This window comes from Marmota monax, unplaced genomic scaffold (assembly GCF_021218885.2).
Source record: "Marmota monax isolate L192 unplaced genomic scaffold, Marmota_monax_Labrador192_F-V1.1 WCK01_AAM20220418_F8-fsc00022, whole genome shotgun sequence".
In the NCBI taxonomy this organism is placed as follows: Eukaryota; Metazoa; Chordata; class Mammalia; order Rodentia; family Sciuridae; genus Marmota; species Marmota monax.
Genome location: NW_026695215.1, coordinates 14,491,913 through 14,517,378, shown reverse-complemented (window position 1 = coordinate 14,517,378; position 25,466 = coordinate 14,491,913). Strand labels below are relative to the sequence as shown.

At 40.0% G+C, this 25,466-nt stretch overlaps 1 protein-coding gene and 1 long non-coding RNA gene across 2 annotated transcripts in view; both read left to right on the top strand.

Annotated features, from left to right (window-relative positions):
- The first annotated feature begins 5,003 nt into the window (after positions 1-5,003).
- Atp1b3 (ATPase Na+/K+ transporting subunit beta 3) overlaps positions 5,004-25,466 on the top strand; it is a 37,203-nt gene continuing 16,740 nt past the window's right edge. The window contains exons 1-2 of the mRNA XM_046431824.2: positions 5,004-5,285; positions 24,370-24,498. Coding sequence (XP_046287780.1) covers positions 5,177-5,285; positions 24,370-24,498 — 238 coding nt within the window. The 5' untranslated portion in view covers positions 5,004-5,176. The remainder of the gene's footprint in view (positions 5,286-24,369; positions 24,499-25,466) is intronic.
- On the top strand, positions 5,544-10,897 carry LOC131423709 (uncharacterized). The gene is made up of 2 exons (XR_009225620.1): positions 5,544-10,039; positions 10,348-10,897. It is a non-coding gene; the product is annotated as an uncharacterized LOC131423709 (long non-coding RNA).

The following is a 25,466-nucleotide window of genomic DNA, read 5'->3' as shown; positions in this document are numbered from 1 at the left end:
CTTTCCAAGTGGGTATTGGGACCCCCATATCTCTCTCTCTCTCTCTCTCTCTCTCTCTCTCTCTCTCTCTCTCTCTCTCTTCCTTTTTGTTTCCTACCTGTCAGGAGGTGAGCATCCTCCTCTACCACTGCTATCATGTACTGTCTGCCTCAGCACAGGCCCAAAAGAAACTGGGCCAAACAGAGGCCTGAGGAACATGTTTAAAAAAAGAAAAGAAAAAAAAAAGACAAAGAACTTGGGCCAAACATAGGCTAAAACCTATAGGAAACAAGGACCCAAAAGAAATTAAGTTTTAAGTTGATTATCTCAGGTATTTTGTCACAGTGACAGCAAGCTGACTAACATGTCTTTCTTCCTTCAACTCATTCTCTTCTCTACAGATCCCTTGACTTCAGTCAGCTCCACCATTACCTTTTTCCATGATTACTTTTATATTGTCATAGTTTATAACACTGATTATTTGTTCTATAACCTGTCATGCAGCTGGATCCTAGGCACTGAAAATCAATAAACTGATCTACTGTGTGCTATTTTAATTACATAAATAGTATTCACTGTGGAACAAAGTACATCAGCTCAAATGGAAAAGGTAAATCTCTATCACCAACCCTGTGCCATGAGAATGAGGGTGCTCCAAACATTGGGGTCAAATAACCACATTTTCAAACATTCCCTTTGTTGCTTAAAGCAATACCACATTTCAGTTTGCTTTACATTTGGAACACAGTTTTCTGCTGTTTTGAATTGCTTTTCTTTTTCCTTCTTAATAAAAGAAGCACATGCCTTCACCATTCACCTAAATTTATTCCACTCTTAGTGTCATGGAATATAGTCTCTGCTTGAAGATATTCTTCTCCATTGGAAACCAGTCACTTAGCCTGCTATACAGCTATCATTCTACGTCTGCTGCACAATGTACTCATGAGTTAGGACTAATGTTTCATCCTTCTTGGGTTCCTTTTTCTTTTTACTGATCCATCCACCTATTAAATTATTATGTTAGATCATAATATAATTTTTTTTTTTGTAAAACACCTAACATAGTGGTTGTATTAGTCTTTGTGTTGCTATAACAAAATATCTGAGGCTGGGTGCTTTAAAAAGAGGCTTATTTATTTATTTATTTATTTTTAATTCTTTTTAGTTGTTGTTGGACCTTTATTTTATTTATTTATATGTGGTGCTGAGAATCAAACCCAGTGCTTCACACAGGCTAGGCATGACCCCAGCCCAAGAAAAGAGGTTTATTTAGCTCACAGTTCTGGTGGTTTGAGAACATAGCAATGGCATTTTCTTGGTTCTTGTGAGGGTTCCCTGGCTGTGTCACAAGATAGTAGAGAAGCAGAAAGGGAACAGGTTACAAGTGGAAGAGGCCAAGTAGATGGAGTAGCCTCATTTTATAATAAATCTACTCTCAATTGGACTAACTCAGTTCTGTAAAACTTATATTAATCCCTTCCAAGGGTTGTGACCCCATGACCTTCTACCTTCCACTAGGCCCTGCTTCTTATCTTTCTTTTTCCCCTGTGGGACTGGGGATGGAATCTCACACATGCTAGGATAGGCAAACACTCCACTTCTGAACTATATCTCTAGCCCTAGGTCCTACTGTGTGTGTGTGTGTGTGTGTGTGTGTAGGTAGGTAGGTGGGTGGATGGGTAGGACTAGGGATTAAGCTCACTGACCTCAATACCCTCTGCCCTTTTTTATTTTGAGACAAAACCTTACTAAGTTGCTGAGGCTGGCCTCAAACTTGTGATCCTGTGCCTCATTCTCCAAATCTTTGGGATTATAGGCACACACCACCAAGCCTGGCTTTCACCTCAACACTGCCCTACTGGGGACCAAGCTTCCAGTACATGAACCTTTGCAAGACACACTCAAATCATACCCAAATCATAGTAGTGTTTAAAATTATAATAACACCTTGGCATGCTGGTGCACACCTGCAATCCTGACTCTAGAGGATAAGGCAGGAGGATCGCAAGTTCAAGGTCAGCTTGGGCAACTTAGCAAGGTCCTCAGCAATTGTTTCAAAATAAAAAATAAAAAGGGCTGGGGTGTATCTCAGTGGTGGTAAGGCACCTCTGGGTTTAATCTCCAGCATTACAAAAAATAAAATAATAATAACAATATACTCAAGTTTATCTTCAGATCACATAAAATTATAACAACAAACTTACAACGACTACCATTTATAGGGTGCCTTACATTCCCGATCCCACTCATGTTTTACAAACACTGGTTTATTTGATTTAAGATGATCAATAAATGCAAGTGACTTTAATCTGCAAAGGAGGTGGAGATGTCATTTGTTAGTGGACAGTATTAAAACAAATCATGTGGAAAATGACATTGCTCTGTGTAAAGGAATATGACTATTTTCATAACTATTTCTCAGATAGGGACAAAGGCCAACATTATCAGAGCTACCACTTGTGGGGATGGGCCATTTCTAAGGCAATCTTAATATCTGTTCTCTCAGGGACAAATAATGGCTTCTCAGAGGTTCAGCACCCTGTCATAACAATTCTAATACCCAGTTATAGATAGAATATTTTATAAGAAACTGAAATACTTTTTTTCTGTATATATGCTTCTAAAATTCAGGAACAAAAATATGTTAATTTTAGTTAATGAAGAGCCAAACTGTCTTATGTATATGCCCATAGAAGGTAGAAAGTGGACCTGTTCTTGGAGACAGCATGCTTAGCCAGTGGCCCACAGCTCTCTCCTGCCTCCTTCCCTTCCTCAGCTCTGCACTGTAGTGCTGGGTATGGAGCAGAGGTGGACATTTGAATGTAGGTACTGCCCCTTTGTAGCTTCTCACCACCGGTGAACCACTTCCTTTCTCCAAACATCAATTTCCTCATTTACAAAACTAAGGAAACAACGTCTCTAGATTGGGGTTTTGGTGAAGATTATGAAATAAATCACACTAAGCAAATAGTACAGGGCTGCAGCCTTAGTTATTTATAAATGATTGTTATTATTACTGCGGGATTCGTAAGTATTCCCTACAGGAAGGGTGTCAGATGAAGCATATAAAAATACAGGATATTCAGTTTAGTTTGAATTTCAAACAGACAGAAATAAATTTTTAGAGTAAGTATCTCCCAAATATTGCACAGAACACGCTTTTACAAGAAAATATCCATCTGTTCAAATTTAAGTGGGCATCCTATGTTTTATCTGGCAAAGAGAAACAGGTTTAGTAAAATAAATGTATGGAAAAATATAACTGTGATTAAATTTGACATTTCATCTGCTCTTATTTGGTAGGCCAGTATTCCTCTATACAGTTAGTATTTTCCCTTCCAGGTAATGCTCAAGTATCACATATCAGAGAAACAAAAATAGTCCCCATGTTATTGCAGCAGAATGTAAAATTTTTACCAAATTGAAATCTGTTGGATCTCTCATTATTTACTGAACTAGTCAGGGGTTTTTGAAACTGCTTAGTGAATTATATTTGTGTTTAAATCCTTAATTGGAAAACCACAAAGCACTAAATATGAAAGGTATATTAATGCCTTCTAAAAATATTCAAACTACAAATCTCAGCATAGCTTTGAAACACTCTCCCATAATGTTCTTGTTTACCATGCTTTCTTTGTGCATGCCAGATAATTATTTTTCAAAGTGCTGTTTATTTTCAACACACACACACACACACACACACACACACACACCACAATAAGAAGCGTTTTCTATTTCATTGCAGACTATCTTCCTCCTACCTAAACTAAAAATCCTGCAATCAATGCTACCAGTATGTTAGCTTGCCTCTAATTTGTAGTTAGATTTTTTTGAGATAATACTTCCATTCCTTAGTTCGTTTTCAACCTTGCCTATAAAGAAATGCATTCTAGTCTACTTGCACAGTGTTTTGCTATTTCTAAGAACCAATTTAATGCCAAACTCTATAAAATGCTTCTGCAAATCTTCTGAAAGTTACCGGATTTGGGTTGTCTTTCTCTTGGTCAAAATTATAAACTTAGTTTCCCTAAATGTTAAAAAATCCAAACAGCTTGATGCATTTCTTAATTCATAATTTTTATTTAATAAAACAGGCACTGCTCCATTTCTTTTTCCAAAAAACTGCACACCTTCTGCCCAAACTCCTGCAGCTATAGTGCTAAAGTACTGGACTCTTCAGCTCCATCTCCCGTTAGCAAACGTGATTACACCCTCGGCTCCGCCCTAGGGCAGCGTCCACTACAGTCAAAAAGCAGAGCCACCAACGTTATTTTGGAATTTGACACTAAACGAAGTGATTTCCTGTAGGCTAAGAATTGCAGTGCCCGAGCAAAACCAGAGGGTCTCTCAGTGAACAGGAACCTTAGGAAAGCATGTACATTGGTGACACTGAGAAATTCAGTTGAATCCGGAGGAAAACTATGCTGCCGGCAAAGGAAGCCTGAAAGCCCCCCTGACCCGCGATCCCCGGTGAATCCGAGCTCGAGCCCCGCAGGGGCATTCGCGGCTGGCGGCGCTCGGCACACCATAGTAGCCGCGGGAGGTCCTCGGCACCGTATCTTTTAGTGACGTCACAGAGCCGGAGGGAGAACGCTGGGGACGGCGGGGAGGTGCTGTCCCCCGCTCGGTGAGGACGACCCGGGCATGCGGGAGTCGTTTTGGTGCTCTCATGGTCCCGCGCCGCCGCCGGCAGCATCTCTCAGAGCCTGGGCACCTGGGAGCGCCCAGGACACCCAGCCGTCCACCTGAGGAACCTGCGGGACGGGGACGCCCGCCTTCTGCGTGTTATGAATGTGCTTGTCACTACGCCCTGCTGGTGTCTGAAGCTTGCTGCGCGGGACTCCCGCTTCCTCGCGCCGGGGCCCTGGGAGCCGAGGAGCCGGGCGGGCCGGGGGCGGGGCCTGCTGCCGCCTCGGGCTGCGCCCAGCCGCGGGCGGGCGGGGGGCGGCGGCGCGGGCGAGCGGCGCGGGGATTGGCTGCGGCGCGCGGAGACGTCAGGCTCCCGCGGCCCGTGCGGCCGCCCGGCCCGGCGCAGCGCAGTCGGCTCGAGTGCTCCCGGTGAGGAGGAGGTGTCCTCGGCTGTGCCGCCCTCCGCCGCCGTCGCCGGGCTGCGCCGCTAGAGCCGGGACGCGCCTCCGCGCTCCTCGCCGCCTGCACCCCCGCGGCCTCCGCTCCCCTCGCCGTCCGCACACCCACCATGACGAAGAATGAGAAGAAGTCCTTCAACCAGAGCCTGGCCGAGTGGAAGCTCTTCATCTACAACCCGACCACCGGAGAGTTCCTGGGGCGCACCGCCAAGAGCTGGGGTGAGCGGGCGGGCAGGCGGGCGGGCGCGGCTCGGGCCCCGCGGGCGCCCCCGGCCTGCGCGGCGGCGGAGCGAACGCGGCCCCATTCATTTCCCGCGGGCCCGGCCGGGCCGGTGCTGCTGCCGGCGGGGCGCGGCGTCGGTGGCTGCCCCGGCCTGACCGTCTCCTCCGCCCGCCGGAGCGGGGCGCACGTGCGGCCCGGCTTCCCGCCGCGAGCGGCGCCGGAAGCCGGGGACCCCCGCCGGGCCGGGCCGCGGGCGTTCGGGGCCGAGCCCGGCCTCCTTTGTACCGAGCCGGCGGGGCCAGGCCGAGGCTCCCGGCGCGCGGAGCTGCTCAGGGACGCCAGACCGGCCCCGCGCCTGGGGAGAGGAAATTTCCACTCCCGCCGCTATCTTGTGACTCGTCCACGCCGCCACCCCGACGGGTCGCAGGAGTGCGAGTGAGTGAGTGAGCAGTGTGTGTGGGTTGCAGGGACGTGTGGCGGTGAGCTAATCGCCCGAATACATTGTGCACGAACGTGCGCTTGAATTCCGATGGAGGAAAGGCCCGTAACAAGGTTGGTTCCTCCTCTTTTTTAATTGCTGCGGATTTCTTATAGATTTGCCTCTTCAGGGGAAAGTCAGTAATTCCTACAATTTTTTTTTTCTGTGCATTCAAAAGATGTGAGTGATGTCGTATGCCTGTTGTCTGAGTGATCTCTTTGTTTTAAAAGAAATATTTAATCCATCTACTGGGGTACTGCTGCTTTAGGATGCCTTTTTGTTTGTAAAGTTATTACTGTGAAGATGGCCAAGTGCTTTTTTTTTTTTCCCCCTTTATTTTTGGGTCTTACACTGAAGTAACTCATTTCACCTTTTTAAATCTCTTTGAAAAATATTTGGCTGGTGGATCTTGACACACCTTTACGTTGCTGGAGTTGAAAACTGTTCACATGTTTAAGAGAAGCATGAAGACAGTAAAGGATCTATGACTCAGAAAATAAACTTGCTGCCGACTGAAATGAGCTCCTCCAGGGTGGAAAGGAGACTTGAAGTTCTGTCACAAGCTGAAAGGGGCCTTGGAGGTTTTCTAGCCCAACCTTCACTTTAGAGATGAGAAAAATGAGACCCAGCGAGGTTGTGATTTTGACTGCATAAAATTACATATTCCGAAGAGCCAAGAGAAGAACCCAGTTCTCCTTTAATCCTAGTCCAGTGGTTGTATTATTTTACAGATGCCTTGCCTAACTACATGGTAATCACTCACGATTTTTATTTAAATTGCTATCTTCTTTTGGAAACACTTGTGTGATGCAATAAATCTTGCATCCGGAGTTACATGGAAAAAAAATGAACACTTCCAGAGTTTAATTGTTTCTTGAGTGTATGAACTTTGTCCTGAAGAAATTTTTGAATAGTGGAGACAAATTAATTTTTATAAGCTACCTTTGTTTTTTTCTCTGTTCCTCAGCATCTTTTTCTAGCATTGAGTATTTTCACTTTGTTAGAATGACCTTTTTTTTTTTTTTTTTTTTAAAGTTCAGATAGTGCTCTTTAACCTTTGTATTTTATGATCTTGGAGTAGAGATTTTATTGGGAATATGCATTTAAATAGATAACGTGTACAAGTTTCAAAGTATAGGGCAGGGTGTAAGGGCTGTAATAGTACACACAAGTGAAGTTGGGATTCATTTTAGAAGGATTAAGACAAGATCTCTTTTCAGAGTTGATATTTGTTTGTTTTGCAGTACTGGGGGTTGAACCCAGGGGTCTCTACCTCTGAGCTAAATCTTCTACATCTCCAGCCCTTTTTTATCTTTTGTTTTGAGACTAGACCAAATTGTCTTGAATTTGTGATTCTCCTGCCTCAACCTCTCAAGTAGCTGGGATTACAGGTGTGTGCCATTTTGTTTGGACAGTATTTATGTTACTCTTAAAAAACAAATAGTAAATCTCTTTATAACAATAATATTAAGCTATTGTAGAAAGGATAAAAGGTGACAATTAATCCATAATTTGTTCCCAATGCAAGGGCATCCCTCTAAGGATGTGTGTTGGCCAGGGGTGAGGAGACTGAAGTCCATCCTCAGTTGGCCAGGCTGTGCTTCTGGAGCATGACTGGGTCTGCCTCAATGAGGAGTCCTCTGTTTTAATTCTCACAAAGGCAAGGTCACTTGGGAAACCTATGTGTCTTGTGGGACTGTCTGCTAGGAGAGGTACCTTTTTCTAATTCTCTTGTTGACCCTGCATAATATAAGCTAACTGCCTGATTTCATCACATAATGTTTCATATCTCTTTCTGAAAAGCATACATTTCATTTTTTTTTTAATCAAAAGAGATCATTCTTCTGAGTATAACATGAACATCTTCCCATGTTATTTAAAGATCTACATTACTTTTTTGTTTTTTTTTTCTGGTACTGGGAATCAAACCCAGGGGTGCTTTACTTTACCATTGAGCTACATCCCCAGCCCTTTTTATTTTTTATTTTGAGACCAGATCTCATTAAGTTGCTTAGGGCCTTGCTTAGTTGACCACACCGGCCACAAACTTGGGATCCTCTTGCCTCTTCTTCACAAGTTGCTGGAATTACAGATGTACACCACTGTGTCTGGCTTCATGTCACCATTTTTATTGATATTTTTAAAAAATTTAGCTGACCACTGTCCCATTGCAATTAGATATGCTGTGATTTTTTTTTTTCCTTTCATTATTGTATGCTGGTCCTCCTGCCTTATATTTCCTTCCCCCTGGCATATTTGTTTTTGCACATTTATGTCCTTGGATATATTTGTACTGGTACACCTTTCGTGTGTACCTTTTGTTGTGTTTTTTTGTTTTTGTTTTTGTTTTTTTTTTTGTGGTACTGGGGATTGAACCCAGGGCCTTGTGCATGTAAGGCAAGCACTCTACCAACTCTTTGCATTTTGAATACATGTTGTCATAATGCCTTCCTGGAAACCTCTGCAATTTATACTTCAACTGAAAGTTGAACTGAATATATAGTGGTATCTTATACCTTCATCAGCAAGGAAGGTATTCTTACCTGTGTTATTAATTTTAAAAACTTACAAGAAAGCTGGTGTGGTGGTGCATGCCTGTAATTCCAGTGGCTTAGGAGGCTGAGGCAGGTTGATTGCAGGTTTGAAGCCAGCCTCAGCAACATAGTGAGGCTGTAAGCAACCTAGTGAGATCCTGTCTCAAAATAAAAAAGGGCTGAGGATCCTTGGTACCAAAAATCAAAACAAAACAAAAAAACTTATAAGAAAGCTCCCTTTTTCATTTGCACCAAAGTTTTATTCTAGTTTTCTTTTTGGCTCTCTCTTATTTACTTTCAGGGCAGGGGATCAAATTCAGGTTCTTGAACATGCTAGGCAGTTGCTCTTCCATTGAGCTATACCTTTAGCACCTCTCCTAATTCTTTAATCTTTTTTGGTAGGACTTTGCATTTATTTGTATTTTTCTTATCAAAATGTTCCAGTTTATTGACATTTAAAAAGAATTCTGATTTGGTCATCCAAGAAATGATAAATTAGGCACTTTATAAACTTGTAAATTTGATAATGCTGACTTTGCCATCATGCTCATCAAGTGCATTCTTAGCCAGCTATGGCAGTGCATGCCTATAATCCCAGTGGCTCCGAAGGCTGAGGCAGGGAGGATTGCAAGTTCAAAATAAGCCTCAGCAAAAAGCGAGGCACTGAGCAATTTAGTGAGACCCTGTCTCTAAATAAAATATGATAAAAAGGGCTGGGGATTTTGGCTCAGTGGTTGAGTGCCCTTGAGTTCAATCCCCAGTACTCCACCCCCCGCAAAAAAAAATTAAAAAAAAAAAAGAGTGCATCCTTGGCAGTTGTTCTATCACTGAGTTATATCCCCAGTCATTGGCCCTTCTAAAAAACATTTTAAATCCTAAATTTAATGTAGGTGGTGGGAGGAAAATTTGTTATCATTTTGTTTTTAACCTTGTAAAACTGCCAGGTCTGCTGGTGTGTAGAGAAAGGTCTTCTGTCTCCACAATTTTATAAATATATTCACTTATAATCTGAGATCTTCCCCTCAAATATATTACATATATTAAAAAGCACCCATGAAAAATCAATTTTGCTGTAAACATTTTGGATAAAGTGAAAATATTGCATGTTACATCACAATTACTGTATTTAAAACAGCTATAGACAGATTTTGAGTGCTTTTATATTTGGCTAATAAATTATACTTGGTTATATTAGTTGCAAAATGCTTATATGCACATATGTCACCTCTTTTGATTTTCACAACAGCCCTCTAAAGCAGACTTAGTGGGTGATGGAAATATACTTAGAACTGGTATCTCAAACTGAACTATTGCATACTTATTAATACACATCAGGAATAAGTAGTTGCCATTTATGACAACACAGGACAAAGAAAATTTAGCGCCTACTGGCTGATGTTGCAAATATTAAATAACTTTGGTGCATGAAGTATAGTCATAGTCAAAGGAGTAAAAGAAGTTTAGAGATCATCTTGTGTTACTTAAACTAGGTAGAGGGCCATGTGTTGCAATTAACAATTTTTTAAAATGATGAAACAAAATAGTAAAAAATCAGGTTTATTAATAGTTTTCTAAGAGTGTTGTTTCCTGAAATGTTTGCATATTTTTTTATATGCAGATATCCTGATGTAAGATACATTTCTTACTGTGGCTTCTAGTCAAAAAAGCTTGAAAGTCATTCATCTTGCCCAGTTCCCTCCTGTGAGCCACAGTTAAGAAATACATTCTGTGCAACAGGGTAAGAAAATTGAGGCTACAGATTTGCCAAAATTTACCCAGTGTGTTGGTGATAGAATAGGAACCTTGGACCTTCAGACTCCAAGGCCAGACCTTTTTCTTTTCTTTTTAACTGTGCCATGAGGTGATAGCATTTAAAGACATCTGCTTGTGGGAGGGTTTTTTGGAGTTAATTAAGGTTTTCAATAAATGCTTTAGATTAACATTAACTAAAAACTTGAGATATTGGTTTCTAAGCATAGTGAGGATTCTAGACCAAAACTTAATTAGCACTTATATTTTGTTCATGTGCCTTTTCTTTTATTGTAGGTCCATGAAGTGCCATTTTCTCAGTCATCTCCTCCCAATCTGGGTCATGCCTCAGTAAATTCTCTGCTCTGGAAGTCAGACTTCATCCCATCTTGGGTGTCTAACTGTAGTGGGGAAGACAAATGTGTACATTCTCCCAGTATCACCTTGTTTTATAAGGTGATATCCTATGCGAGTGACATTAATGCAACTTTACAAAAATATGCAGTGTTTGGAAAGTAACAGGACTTGCCGTACCTTGTGCATAGGTTGTAAATACAGGCCATAGGTGGGTATAGTGGTGGCAGAGCAAGGCAGGGCATGTCCTGAGCCATCACCCAGAAGGAGCAAGACAACAGTCCTTGGACTTTCCAGGAAGTAGTCCTATAGGGGAAGGGAGGGAGAGGGCTAAGTCTGTGTTGTGTTGTTTCTGGGTACCATTGTAATTAGACTATATTAGTGTGTGCCTTAATATAGTACAACTTTACCCTACCCCCAAAATAATTCAGTTTTTAAAAATTGACTTTTTAATGTATATACATAGAATTAAACTAGTTCAGCTAAAAGGAAACTTGCTATCAATAGTAAAAACTTTTCCATAATTTATCATTATTTATTAAGGACCAATCATTTAACACTGACTGAAAACATTTTTTATGTTATTATTTTCTAATTATACATTCATTATGTTGATTTTGAAGTGAAATCATCTGTAATCTTAAATCACTATAACCACTGTTAATTTTTTTTTTTCTTTTTGTGTGGTACTGGGGATTGAATCAAGGGCCTTGTGCATGTGAAGCAAGCACTCTACCAACTGAGCTATATACCCAGCCCCCACTGTTAACATTTTAACAGTCTTTTAAAACTGTATAAAGTTTTAAAATATGCAGTTAGCTGACTTTATCACTTAATGTCTAAAGAGAGTGGTTTTCCTTTGCCTTTGCTTAGAGATTGATATATTAGGTTTTTTCATAACCTTTGTGGTGACTTTCCAGATTTCCTGTTTAGAGTTACCTATTTTGGTGACTGATTACTATCTGTTGAGACTCCATATCTGCATGTGTAGTCATATGGCTTTTTTATATTACTGAAACCAGCTGCCTATCAGAAATCTTCAGTGCATATTTTATAGGTACCACTTCACGTAAATCTCCATTGCCCTCAGCGTTCCTCAGCATGACATAAAAACTCTCACCTCTCTCTACCATTTCATGTAATTCTTTCCCACCTCTTCTGGGACTCTATCTTGGCCGACTATTTAGATGTTAGCTTAATCTCTGGAAAACTCCTTGAATTCCCCCTTTGCCTTAAGACTGGATTAACTATGTGGCTTTACGTAGTATGCTGCTCCTAGTTTACTAGACTGTAAACTGCCTCTTTTTCTTCTAGTTTCTTCTAGTGCTGGGATTGAACCCAAGGCCTTGGGCATGCCAGGCAAGCATACTACCTCTGAGCTACAACCCTAGCCCTCCTATAGGCTTCTTATACACATCTTGTCATCTTTGGTTCTCTAACACCTTGCCTGTCCTAGCAGTGAATAGAAATGTAATAAAAACTGTTTGAATGGATGAGCAGTATCATGAAATGTTCTTATGTGGTTAGTCTTCTGTAGTATTATTTTTAATGTTCTTAGTGTTTGATGGTATTGTGTCCCATGGTATGATCATGCTCCCAGTGTTTGGACAGTTGTTTTTTTGTTTTTCCCCCATAGTACTGATGGGTTTTCATAGAAGTTTCAGTGTTAAAAGAGCTCTGGTTCTATCCCCAGCACTCGGGGTGCCGGTACGGGGAGCTGAGAATTAATTCTACTTGGCCCATTAAGGGGAGACTCGGGCAAGTTTGTAACATGTCTGGGTTGTACATCTGGTAAGAATAACAGAACCAGGGTTCTTATCCAGGTCTCCAGCTTGCCGCTGTATTGTTTTGTTCAGCTTCTCCTGCTTTTATGAGAACCTCATAAAGTCCTTTTTGTTTTTTTCCCTTAAGTTACCTGATCTCAAATTTATTTTAATAGTATCCTTCTCTCCCTTATGGGGCGCTCTTACTAATCAGTCTGAAAAGACTTCTAGCTTAATGGCCTCCTACATACCTGTTTAAACTTTGTTACTGAGTCATTTGTGGAGCTAGCTCTCATTTGTTACTTCCTCTTAGTGTTGCACTGGCCCATGGTAACTGACCTTCCTCCAAGGCATGCAGTACTTTTCTTATCATGGTTTCTAGCCTGTTGGCAGTATGTAGCCCATAAGAAGTGATTCTTGATGTACTCTATGCCTCCCTGCTCTCTACTTGTGGAGCCATTCCTTTCCTGCTCCCTTGTCTGCTCTTTTGTTTCCTGAATACCTATTTCCCAGGTGCTAACTTGGGTCTTGTTTTTATCTTTCCTGGCAATGGCAATCTAATAAAACAGTTGTCAGGACTATTCACAAATTTTGCCTATCTCTTAGATTCCAGGCCCCTAATTATTTAGTTGGCTTCCTGTATATCTCACAACTGTGAGAGAGAGAGGCTTAGGTGTCCTAACTGCAGCTCTAGTACCATATATGTTGCCTATTAAACAGAGGTCATTCCCTTTCTTCCACTGAAATCCTGTATTTGTAATTTAAAAAATAACTTCACCGGCCTTTCTGTGATTTGGGTTCCAAACTTGGGTAAATTGTGCCAGTTTTGTATCCATAATATCTCTTCAATACCCCCATTGATATTCTTACAGTTTATTCAAGAATTAATTTTTTTCTGACCTTTTCACTATCTCTCCTTTTCCCCATGTTGGGAAAGTGTACATTCAGAGAATCCTTGGGGTGCTCACTTTTTTCCTAACTTCATAACCCTAGCCACCTGTTTCAAATCAACCCTCAGGTAACAATCCCATTAACCCTGTCCCCATTTTACCAGGAACTGATAGTGTGTTTTTCTTGTAAAATCTTAAAATATTTCAGAGCCAGCCTTAGCGAGGCCCTAAGCAACTCAGTGAGACCCTGTCTGTAAATAAAACCCGAGGATGTAGCTCAGTGGTTAAGCGCCCCTGGGTTCAATCACTAGCACCTAAATAATTAAATAAATCAAACAAACATGAAATGAAGATCTTTTTTTAAAGTTGTTTCAATTCAAATAGATAATTGACTTTCTGACTTTCATCTGTTTTTTACAAAAGTGTGGTATCTAGGGAAGGAGGACTCTTAAGCTCCTGAGCATTTCCAAAAAGATCCAAGCAGTCAGTTGGAATCTATGTAACCTTGCTGCTGTCAGATTATTTCTAAGGCTCAAACTTTAATCATGCTGCAACCCACACCCCAAAATTGGTTGGATCCCCAATGCTTTATCTAAGTTTAAGTAAGTTCCAGACAGTGTGGCATTCAAGACTACTTCTACATCGGCTTGGAAATAAGTTTCCAACCTTATAACCTGTCATTTCCCACCTCATCACACACCCCATGTAGTAGGCAAATAGATGTATCTAATGCCCTGCGTCTGGAACTGCCACTTTGTTCCCTTCCTCATCCTCTTCATTCTCTGCACATTAATTCTTCCCTATTTCTTCACAGGCCTGGTTTGAATGTCAGCTCTGCTGTAAGTCTTTTCTGATTTACTCTAATGATAAGTGAAAATAATACCATTTATTTCCTATAACATCTTCCCTAACCCGTAGTACTGGGGATTGAACCCAGGGCTATATTACCCCCGAGCTATGCCTCCAGCTCTTTATTTTTTATTTTGAGACAGGGCCTCTCTAGGTTGAAGCTAAAGCTGGGCTCAAACTTGGAATCCTCATGCCTTACCCTCCTGAGTTGCTGGAATTATAATCATGCACCATGTCTAGCACACCCGTATCTTATCTTAGATGTGTGTACAGGCATACATACATTGCTTCTACTAACTAGATGTTCTCAGCAGGATTTGCATCTACATTTTATTCCATACAGTATCTAGTACATAGTAAGCACTTAATATTTTCTTGATGAACAAATTGTCATTTAATCAGTTTCAGTTTGTGATTCATCTAGTCCTTGGGTTAAACTTGAGGCTTAACTGTAAAAATTTTATTTGTGGAGTTCATCATATAGGAAGGCATAATTCTGTCACGCAGATCATCATGAACTCTGTTTCCTTCAATTTCTAATTCATTTTGAAGTTTCTAGATAGAGCATTGTTCTAAAAGTGAGCCTGTCAGTATACATATTTTTATTTGATGAATCTTAGAAGTACACTAAAATATTAAGATGATGACCAGACTGGGATTCAGAATATAGACCTAAATTTTAGTTCCTCATAAGCATCTAAGTTTAGATAAGTCACATAAAATTTGTTGGCCTTCTATAAAAGAGAAAAGTTGTATGTAGTGTCAAATGTCACTTTGAGTTAAGTACAAGGCCAATAAAAATGCTTTAGAATAGGAGGCAGCAGACTTTAAAGGACCAGATAAGTATTTTAGGTTTGTTGGCTGCACAGTGCCTGTTGCAATGTCTTAACTTTTCTATTTGAAGTAGCTATAGATGGAAGAAATCTGAACTGATCTGAATGGGGTGTGAACTTTTGGCTTTTTGGTATCATGTAAGAGAAATAACACCAGCATTTGAAGTTTTACAAATACAAATGTGAGTAGCCATTAAATTCACTGTCATACTCAGCTTCTTTTCTGGGTAACCATTGTTAACTGTGTAGTGCTTTTTAAGCAATATATGGTGTATCTACTTTAGGTAGAAGTCTGGCAGTTTCTTGTAAAAAAACAAATACACACCTACTCCCTGAGCAAGCATTTCTACTCTTAGGTGTTTATCCAAGAGAAATGAAAACATAGGTCCTCAAAAACATTTGTACAAGAATGTTCATAGTGGCTCTATTCATAATAGTCCCAAACTGGAAACAGCCCAAGTTTCCATCAGCAGGAAAATGGATAAACTGGTATGTCTAAATAATGGAATACTACTCAATGGTAAAAAGAAAAGATAGGCAGGACAATGGCTGAATCTCACAATTAGTCTGAATAAGAAGAAAGCTTTACTGAAGAGATAGATGATTTTGTTTCTGTGAAATTCTAAAACCAGCAACACTTACCAGTACACTGGAAAAAAGTACAGAATGATGGTTGCTTCTAGGGTGAGTGGGTGTGGGGACTGATTGGAAGAGATGTGGAGGAAATTTCAGGGATAGCATTCTGTATCTTGAGGGTTTTTTTTTTTTTTAATATTTTTTAGTTGTAGTGGACACAAAACCTTTATTTTATTTATTTATTTATATGTGGTATTGAGGATCGAACCCAGTGCCTTGCACGTGCTAGGAGAGCGCTCTACCGCTGAGCCACAACATCAGCCCCATTGAAGAGGGGTTTTGACCATATATATGGATGCATTTGTCAAAAACCATTGAATGGTACATTTCACTGAATGTAAATTTATTCCTAAATTTTAGTTAGTATGCATGTTGAAGTGTTTTGGGGGTAAAGTATACTGCCATCTGCAACTTGAAATGCATCCAAAAAATGACACAAGTATAGTAAAATGTTTATAGACTCTAGGCGCTTTTATGGGTGTTCACTGTTACATTTCATTCATATGCTTTTCTGTGCATTTGTAAATATTACTAATTGAGAAATAATTATGAATACCTTTCTTTTGATTGTCTTTACCAATCTCAGTCCTCCTATAGGAGATTTATCAGTTTTTCTTTTTTTTTTTTTTTTTGGTACTGGGAATTGAACTCGGGGGCACTCAACCACTGAGCCACATCCCCAGCCCTATTTTGTATCTTATTTAGAGGCAGGGTCTCACTGAGTTGCTTTGGACCTTGCCAAGTTGCTGAGGCTGGCTTTGAATTCATGATCCTCCTGTCTCAGCCTCCCGAGTCACTGGGATTACAAGCTGATGTTTATCAGTTTTTCTATAAGTCCTGTTTCAGTGCATTCATACAAATGTTTATAAATGGGTACATATGGGATATGTAGGAAGAAGTAGTTTATCTTTCCCCACTTTTACATGAGAAATAGGAAAATTACATGTTGCGGAACTTTTTCTTTTTCATTTAATGTGTCTTGGCTGTGTTTCCATGTCAGTATATACAGATTTGTCTCATTCCTTTGAATAATTACATAATATTTCATTTTTCTTTAAATATTTATTTTTCAGTTTTTGGTGGACACAACATCTTTATTTTATTTTTATATGGTGCTGAGGATTGAACCCAGCGCCCCGCGCATGCCAGGCGAGCATGTTACTGCTTGAGCCATATCCCCAGCCCAATATTTCAGAGTATGGCAACTTGACACACACATATATAAATACATGTATAGATAGATAGATAGATAGGAATTTCCTTTTTTCCCCCCACCTGGCACTGAGGGTTGAATCCATGGGCACTCTACCACTAAGCTGCATCCTATGTCCTTTTTATTTTTTATTTTGAGACAGGGTATCATTATGTTGCCCAGGCTGGTCTCAAACTTGCAGTCCTCCTGCCTCAGCCTGCTAAGAAGCTGGAATTTCAGGAATGTGCCACTATACCTGGATATGGAGATTTTATATATATATATATATAAAATATTTTCCAGCTTAAACACTACTCTGTGCAACTGTGTGAACAAGTATATACAATTTTTCTAGGGTAAATAAATTGAGAAGTGGAATCTCCAGTTGTATAGTATATGCTTATTTTTATTGTTAGAAGGTTATGCTCCAAAAAAGCTATACAAACTTAAACTCCTACCAACACTGGGTAAGGGTATCTGTTTTCTCTTCAATTTTTTTAGTAGTAGATATTATAACTCTTGAAAATTTTTTCCATTTTGATGGAGTGATGGTATCTGGCTGATTTAATTTGTAATATTTCTTTTTTAATTTTAATTTGTTATATATGACAATAATGCATTACAATTCATATTACACATACAGAGCACAATTTTTCATATTTCTGGTTGTACACAAAGTAGAGTTGCATCCTTCGTGTCTTCCTACATGTACTTAGGGTAATGATGACGATCGCATTCCACTATCTTTCCTACCCCTATAGCCCCCTCCTTCCCCTTTTTCCCTTTGCCCTGTCTAGAGTTCATTTAATCCTCGCCCTCACACAGAGCATATTATGAATCAGCATCCTTAAATCGGAGAAATCATTCAGCATTTGGTTTTTTGGGATTGGCTAATTTCACTTAACATTGTATTCTCCAGCTCTATCCATTTACCTGCAAATGCCATGATTTTATTCTCTTTTAATGCTGAATAATATTCCATTATGTCTATATACCACATTTTGTTTATCCATTCATCTACTGAAGGGCATTTAGGTTGGATAGAGCACTAATCTCTAGAATATATAAAGAACTCAAGAAATCTTAACACCAAAAAAAACCAAATAACCCAATCAATAAATGGGCCAAGAACTGAACAGACACTTCTCAGAAGAAGATATACAATCAACAAATACATGAAAAACTGTTCAACGTCTCTAGCAATTAGAGAAATGCAAAGCAAAACTACTCTAAGATTTCATCTCACTCCAGTCAGAATGGCAGTTATCAAGAATACAAACAACAGTAAGTGTTGGTGAGGATGTGGGGGAAAAGGCACACTCATACATTGCTGGTAGGACTGCAAATTGGTACAGCCAATATGGAAAGCAGTATGGAGAATCTTTGGAAAACTAGGAATGGAACCACCATTTGACCCAGCTATCCCACTCCTTGGTCTATACCCAAAGGACTTAAAAAACAGCATACTACAGGGACACAGCCACATCAATGTTTGTAGCAGCACAATATTTCTGATATCTACAACTAAGCATATTTTTGTTTGCTCGGTTTCCATTTCTTTACAATGCCTGCAGTCTTTTGATTGTTTTTCTTTGGTATTATGTTCTCACGGGTCTAAGGGCATTTTGATATGCCTTGGATATTAATCCTTTATTGTCCTGCTGAATGTTCTTTATTTTCGCCTGCGTCCTGCACAGGCAATGGAAATGGGAATGGGCTGGCTACGAAATAAAAGCTAAGAAAAATAGAACAATGAGAAAACCACAACATAGAAAATATTTTCAGAAAGTGTGGTGGGAAGCTGATCATATGGATCAAGTATCTATATTACAAAGCAAAATGGAGCCCGAGCTTGCTATTTATATCGGGGAACAAAAAGGTTATAGATGGGCTGTCCAGTTCCCAAAGGGTTACTTACACCCATCTCCAGAGCTACTATGAGGGATCTTCCTAGTAGAGCCAAGATAAAGGTCGTGTGCCTTGGGCAGTCTATTGCTTGGGAGAGCCACGGATAGTTCCCAAGGTTAAACCTAAAATTTCCCTGGCTGCCATACTGATAGAAGACCCTCAAGTAATTCATGGGTGGCTTCCTGCACTTTATAGTTCCTTGCTCATTATTTTGCTCTCTCATATCATGACTCTTTTTCTTTACAGCATAAGGATTCTTCCCACCCACCCACCCCCAGCACTGGGCACTGGATCCAGGATGCTCTACCACTGAGCTGCATCCCCAGCACTTTTTATTTTTTTATCTTGAGTTAGGGTCCATGCTGGCCTGGAATTTGATCCTCCCACCTCTTCTTAGTAGTAGCTAGGATTACAGGTGAGCACCACTGCACCTAGCTTTGTCTTAAATATGTCAAGAACTTTTAAAAGTGAAAAATAAACAGTTATATTAGCTTTTTTTCTGGAATTTGTTCCATGAATTTGATCTTTTTTTTTTCTCAATACCATATTTTTCTTCAGCAACAATAAAAGGAAATGAAGACAGTATAGCTAAAACTCAAATTTTCCTTGTCCATGTCCCAGAACATAATGCTTATTTAGAGGTAATACCTCTTATTTAGAGGTTACCACTATGTATGAATTTTATTTGTAAGTTTCTGGCCCATCAACACTTTATATAATGTATTTTTAGAATTCTGCAACTCTCTTTGAGTGTTTCACACTTAAACATGTGGCTGTGCATCATTCTGAGGTTACTTTATTCCTCCTGGGGTTTTTGAGACCTATTTTATTCTTTTTAGAATTACTGTTGAGTTGGGCATGGTGGCACATGCCTGTAATCACAGCGGCTCAGGAGCCTGAGGCAGGAGGATCCTGAGTTCAAAGCCAGCCTTAGCAACTTACTGAGGCCCTAAGAAACTCTTGGTTGAATTTGGTAGTTTTTTTCTATTGGATTATTTTATCTTGAATGCTTGATAATTGTTGGTTGGTTCTATAGTCCTTCTCTTTGGCCTTTCCTGTCATCATTCAGTGGTGGCTGGAGCTGTGTAACCACAGATGGTCTAGTTGTATAGGTGCTCTGCTAGCATGGCCCATCCAGGACATTGCCTAATTTTCCTGCTTCATATCCATGGTCCTGCTTCTGTTGTGAGTTGCATGGCATGGGTGCATTGCAGGAGGAGCAGAATTCCTCTCCGCTGGCTGCTCCTGCTGTACTTCTGCTTCTCAGCCTAGTGCCTGACCCAGAGCTGTCTGAGCTTTCCATCTTGTGAGCCAGCTTACCTTTCTCTGGGAGGCCTTCTCTGGTGAAATCCCCTTCCTTCCTCTCCCTGCTAGAGGCAGTTCCTCCACCCCCAACTTCCACTTGATATCTGTAATTCTTTGCTTATGTATCTGTCAATTGTGACGCTTGAGCTATTGGAGAGGTGGAACAGAACTTATTCATGTAAATGTCTGTCACTGAAGAATAACACAGAATGTGAGTTCTTGAGTAGAAAAGATAACACAGCTTAAGCTTCCTGGGAGAGCAGGCCAGGTGAGGTACCATATAGAGGTACTGGCTTAGTGTTAGGTTAATTTTAGGCAAGTGATCTTTTTAGTTTTTCTACATTATAGTGATTATAATGTATAAAATGTGTGTGCATACATCTATATGTCTACTATATTTTATTATAAGAATAAGAATAGTATGTGTATAAAAATGCATGCTTTCTTTCAGTGAAGAATACTTTTTTTTTTTTTTTTTAATAAACAAAGAGTGATGTCACAACTGGATATTCCTATGTGAAACACTGAAGGTGGACCCATGCCACAAACCATATACAAAAATAAACTCAATAGGTCAGTTAGGAAGTTAAGAGTTAAAACTATGAAATTCTTGGAAGTAAACAAATGCAAATCTTCCTGGTGTTGGATTAGGCAGTGGTGTTATAGCTACGACAATAGAAGCACAGGGATTTAAAGAAAAAATAGGTATATTGGACTTCATCAAGACTAAGAATTTTCTATTTTAAGAGGGACCATCATGAGAATGAAAAGACAGCTCACAAATAATGATAGAAAATGATCTGGGTGGCTCAAACCTGAAATCCCAGTTAACCAGCTACTTGGGTGGCTGAGGCTGAGGATTGCAAGGCCAGCTCCAGCCAGTTAGCAAGACCCTGTCTCAAAATAAAATTTTAAAAAGGACTATGGACATAATGTAGCTCATTGGTACCATGCCTTCGTGGTACATGTGAGGCCTGGGGGTTTGATCCCCAGTACCCAAGGGAAAGAACCTGATAAGAGGCTTACGTCTACAGTGTATAAAGAATTCTATAATAAAAAAATTAATAACCAAATTTAAAAATGGGCAAAGGGTCTGAATAGACATTTCTCAAAAAAAGATATGCAAATGCCATAAGTTCCTGAAAAAAGATGCTCAACATCATTCATCTTTAGCAGTGTTGATAAGGATGTGGAGAAATTGGAACCCTGCTGGTAGAAATGTAAAATACACACTTCCAAAAACAGAATTTTCTGAGTAATGGGAGGGTCTTCGTTTTGCTAAGGAGTTGACTCTTATCAACTAGTTTACTTCAGGGTGGAGGCTGGTCCCCAGAAAGACCAGCCAAGTCCCAGTAGGATTGGGTCTTTGAGGCAGCCAGACTTCCAGGGAGGGCAGGAGAAGGGGTTGGGAATTGAGTGCAGTCATGCAGCCCTCAAGTCCATCTGTCATACCTCCATAATGAGACCCCAGTCACATTGACACGTAAGTGGAGCTACCAGGTTGGGAGACTTGTGCTGGGAGGGAGAGGGCAAAAAAGTTGTATTGTCTTCCAGACCTTACGCTATATGTTTCCTTTGTAATAAAATTGTAATCCTAAATCCAGCTTTTTGCTAAATTCTGTTATTTTTCTAGTGTCTGATATAACCCAAGGGGGCAGTAGGCACCTCCTAGATTGGTAGCTGGGGCACCTCTGCAGTGGAAGACAAGCCCTTGGCTCTCATAGTGCGGGGATTGAATTTTATAAGCAGGTGGGATTGAAACAGGAGAGGGCCTATTTCTCCTTTTCCTGGATGACACAGGGTAAACCGTGGCCTGAGAGCAGAATCGGATTTTAAAAACTAGGGCTTCTCAAGAATAGCAGTGAAGAAAGGGAGGAGGGTCAGTGCCTCTGAAAGAGAAGACATTGTTAGTGGTTGGATTGCTGTTCTACTGTGTGCTCTTAGATCTCAAAGGGAAAATAAAGAAGTAGCATTTGTGCTTCTGTACTGTAGGAATTACAGTGTGAAATAGAAAAATGCTGATAACTGCATTAAACTGCAGTATTTGAGAATGTCTTTGGTTGTGATTTTTGTTGACCTTAAATTACTTACTTAACTACCAGTGTCTGTGTTAGTTTCTTTTCTTGGGTAATGACTTCAGGAAATTTGGAGGATTTTAAACTAGGGAGCATTAGTAATAACAATACCTGCTGTTCATTGTTTCCCTCTTAATCTAGTAGCAGCAGAGCAGACATGCTGGCACACTGAAGAGGTACCACTTTCACTGTCCTTGAGGACCCCAGTGTTTGGGTTAAGCCCCATCAGCCCACTGAGCTTCAAGTTTACCCTGAGGTTAAGAGCAGCAATTTACAACTTCTTTTTTAAATTTCTGGTTATTTTTTTTTTTTCTCTTCAGAGGGAGGAGGAGGAGGAGTTTAAATTGATAAAGTATCACTACACTTATGAGTGGTCTTCATATATTTATAAGAGATTAGTTCTAATTTTTAAGTTTTGGGTTCACAAATTTTTTCAAATAGGGAGAACTCGCTTCAGTGCTTAAAGTAACTATTAGTAGACACTAGTGTATGGCATCAGATGTTGACGTGGCCATTGCTGATTTGTATATATGGTTTATGATATAACTCATTTTAGGAAGCTTTAGAAGTTGTTTTTTTATCGTATAATGATTCTTTTGAACACAGATTTGGGAACAGTTATTCATGTCTGCTTTCTATTTAGTTATTTTGTAACTTATAAATTTCATTTACATTATTTTTCCTGTAAATTTAAAATCAAAATTTTGAAAGTAGTGTAAGAATATTCTTTGTTAGCACTTATATTTCAAATTCCTCCAATTTAATTTGTCCTGCATGCACCATCAGACTTTCTGTTTCCTAAGTGAAGTTTTGCTGGATCACAGCTAGACTCACTATGTATGTTTGTTGACCCTGTTCTGTTGGGCAGAGGATCGAAGTGCTGTTACCTGTGTCTCATTAAAGCGGCCTGTGGTCTCTGTTTCATTTCCCCCTGCAGCAGATGGATCACTCCTTTGAGATGGGGCTTCCTCCTCTTTCTCTGCAGCAGAATCACAGGTGTGGTGGGGGGTGATGCTGCCTGAAGGTGACATCCTGTCCTCTCTTGTGTTCTCTCCCTCACTGTCTTGGCCTCCTGGTAATTGGGGGGAGGGGTGGAATGCTAGTCTAAATTAAAATGAAATTATTTTAACTGTTTCTCCTTTACTTGAAAAGAGGGGATTGGGCGTGGTTTCCTGACCTACAATTGAGAAAGTCATCTAACTTGGCTTAATCTGTTTTGGGATCATGAGGTCATTTGAGAATCAGAAGAAAGTGTATAGTCCCTGGGGAAAATTATTCTATTCAGAAATCTATCATTACAGAAATTTTAGAACATCTAAAGTTACTCCTTGTAGGGTAGTGGGGTCCACTTAGGAAGCCCTGCTTTAGCCCCTCTGAGGAATGTAGTCTGGCAAACAAAAAAAAACAGGTTGTAAAGCTGACACAATTTCAGCTCCGTGAAGTTCAGTATTCACTATTGCTGTATCTAGTCTAATGTCTTTGATCAATTTATTTTTAAACATTTAAATGAGTGACAACTATATTCTAAGGATCACTTCTGATGTTAGAATTTTGGATATAGATATTAAGAAAAATTATTGATTTTTAGGAGTTCCCAAAATAAAGTACTGGTTTGGGATATATCTGAGCATTTCCAAATCTTGAAGGAAGGGATTAAAATGTTGTTAAAATGTGTCTGCCAGATCTCGCTTTGTGCCTAGCAGTAGAGCTGAGAAGGTCCCTTGACTAGTGTGCCTGTTTCTGGTCTTGTCCTCCTTTCACTGTGCACAAGCCCTTGCACTCTACCAGTGTTTCCTAAACTGTATTCATTGAGGACCATCTTCATAATTTTGCCTTCTCTGCCCATTTCCTGGTTATTGTTTTTTAAATCAATTCTGTTTTTAAAACAAATTTATACAAATAATTAGTATCTGTGAAATACAGGTTTAATTTACTAATTCTTTTCTGTTTGTTACTTAAACATATGAATATATTGGAGGAGAGGTTGTCCCAGCTAAAATCAATTTCTTCTCTCTCTCTTTTTTTTTTTTTTTTAATATTTATTTATTTTTAGTTATCGGCGGACACAACATCTTTGTTTTGTATGTGGTGCTGAGGATCGAACCCGGGCCGCACGCATGCCAGGCGAGCGCGCTACCGCTTGAGCCACATCCCCAGCCCAATTTCTTCTCTCTTTAGAAGGCATTAAGTTCATTTTGGGAAACACTCTCCATGTGCTGAATCATAAAGCTCTGACTGAACCAGAGTAGGAGTGGTGGAAGCTACTTCAATTTGGGAGGGACCAGAGGAAAGGAGGGCTCATGGGATGAGTGGGTGCTGCCTGCTGAAGTATCCGTTGCTTGGGCAAATCCTTGCCGCCTGAATATGAGGATATTTGGCTGTGTGCATGGCAGTGCTTGGGCTCATAGCCTCCCAGTAACCATGTTTGGTTTTGTCTTTTTTTTAAATTAACTTGGACAAATGTGTGTGCACATGTGTGTCTTCACATTTCATAGGTTTTAATTTCTTTTGCAGGTTTGATCTTGCTCTTCTACCTAGTTTTTTATGGGTTCTTGGCTGCACTCTTCTCATTCACAATGTGGGTTATGCTTCAGACTCTGAACGATGAGGTTCCAAAATATCGTGACCAGATTCCTAGTCCAGGTAATTACATTACATTTATAATTTCTAACAAAATTGGATTGTATTTTAAATTCACCATAAATCTCTTCTGCATTATAGCAGATAGAAGATAATGAAACTTTGGAGTCCAGTAATGTGAACAATATTATTTTTGTTGTCCAATATTTACATACCGATTTAAAGACCTTCACATTCATTTTCTTTTCTTTTTTTGGTACCAGGGATTGAACCTTGGGGCGCTTAATTGCTGAGCCATAGCACCAGTCTTTTTTTTTTTTTCCTGGTTGTATACAAAGTTTATTCACGCCATTTGTGTCTTCATACATGTACTTAGGGTAATGGTGTCCATCTCATTTTACCCTCTTTTCTACCCCATGCCCTCTCCCTTCCCCTCCCACCCCTTTGCCCTATCTAGAGTTCATCTAATCCTCCCATGCTCCCCCACCCAAACCCCACTATGAATCAGCCTTCTTATATCAGAGAAAATATTGGCATTTTCACCAGCCCTTTTTTATATTTTATTAGCGACAGGGTCACACTGAGTTGCTTAGGCTGGCTTTGAACTCTAGATCCTCCGAGCTGCTGGGATTACAGGTGTGCACCACTGTGCCCAGCTTTACATTCATTTTCTGATGTTTTTTTTTTTTTTTTCCCCTGATAGCTCTTGAGTCCTTTGTGAAGAATGAACAGAAATGAATATTGGATTTTAGTGAAGTCACAGTTATGAATGATGTGAATGTTGTGTGACAGTTTCATTTTGCCTTGAGTGACTTATATGTAAAATGATTATTCAGCTCTGGCCTGGGCTAGACCATTAGTCTTATAAAATTCATGCTTTATGGTTTTAATTGCCTACTATGAAAGTGGTAAAAATGTTAGTTATATCAGTAGAGAATAAACATACTCTTTATATGTTTGATTCTTCTCTGTTGTCTTAAGAAAAAAATTCTCCATGTGACAGAGATGATTTAGTAAGAACTTACCTGAAA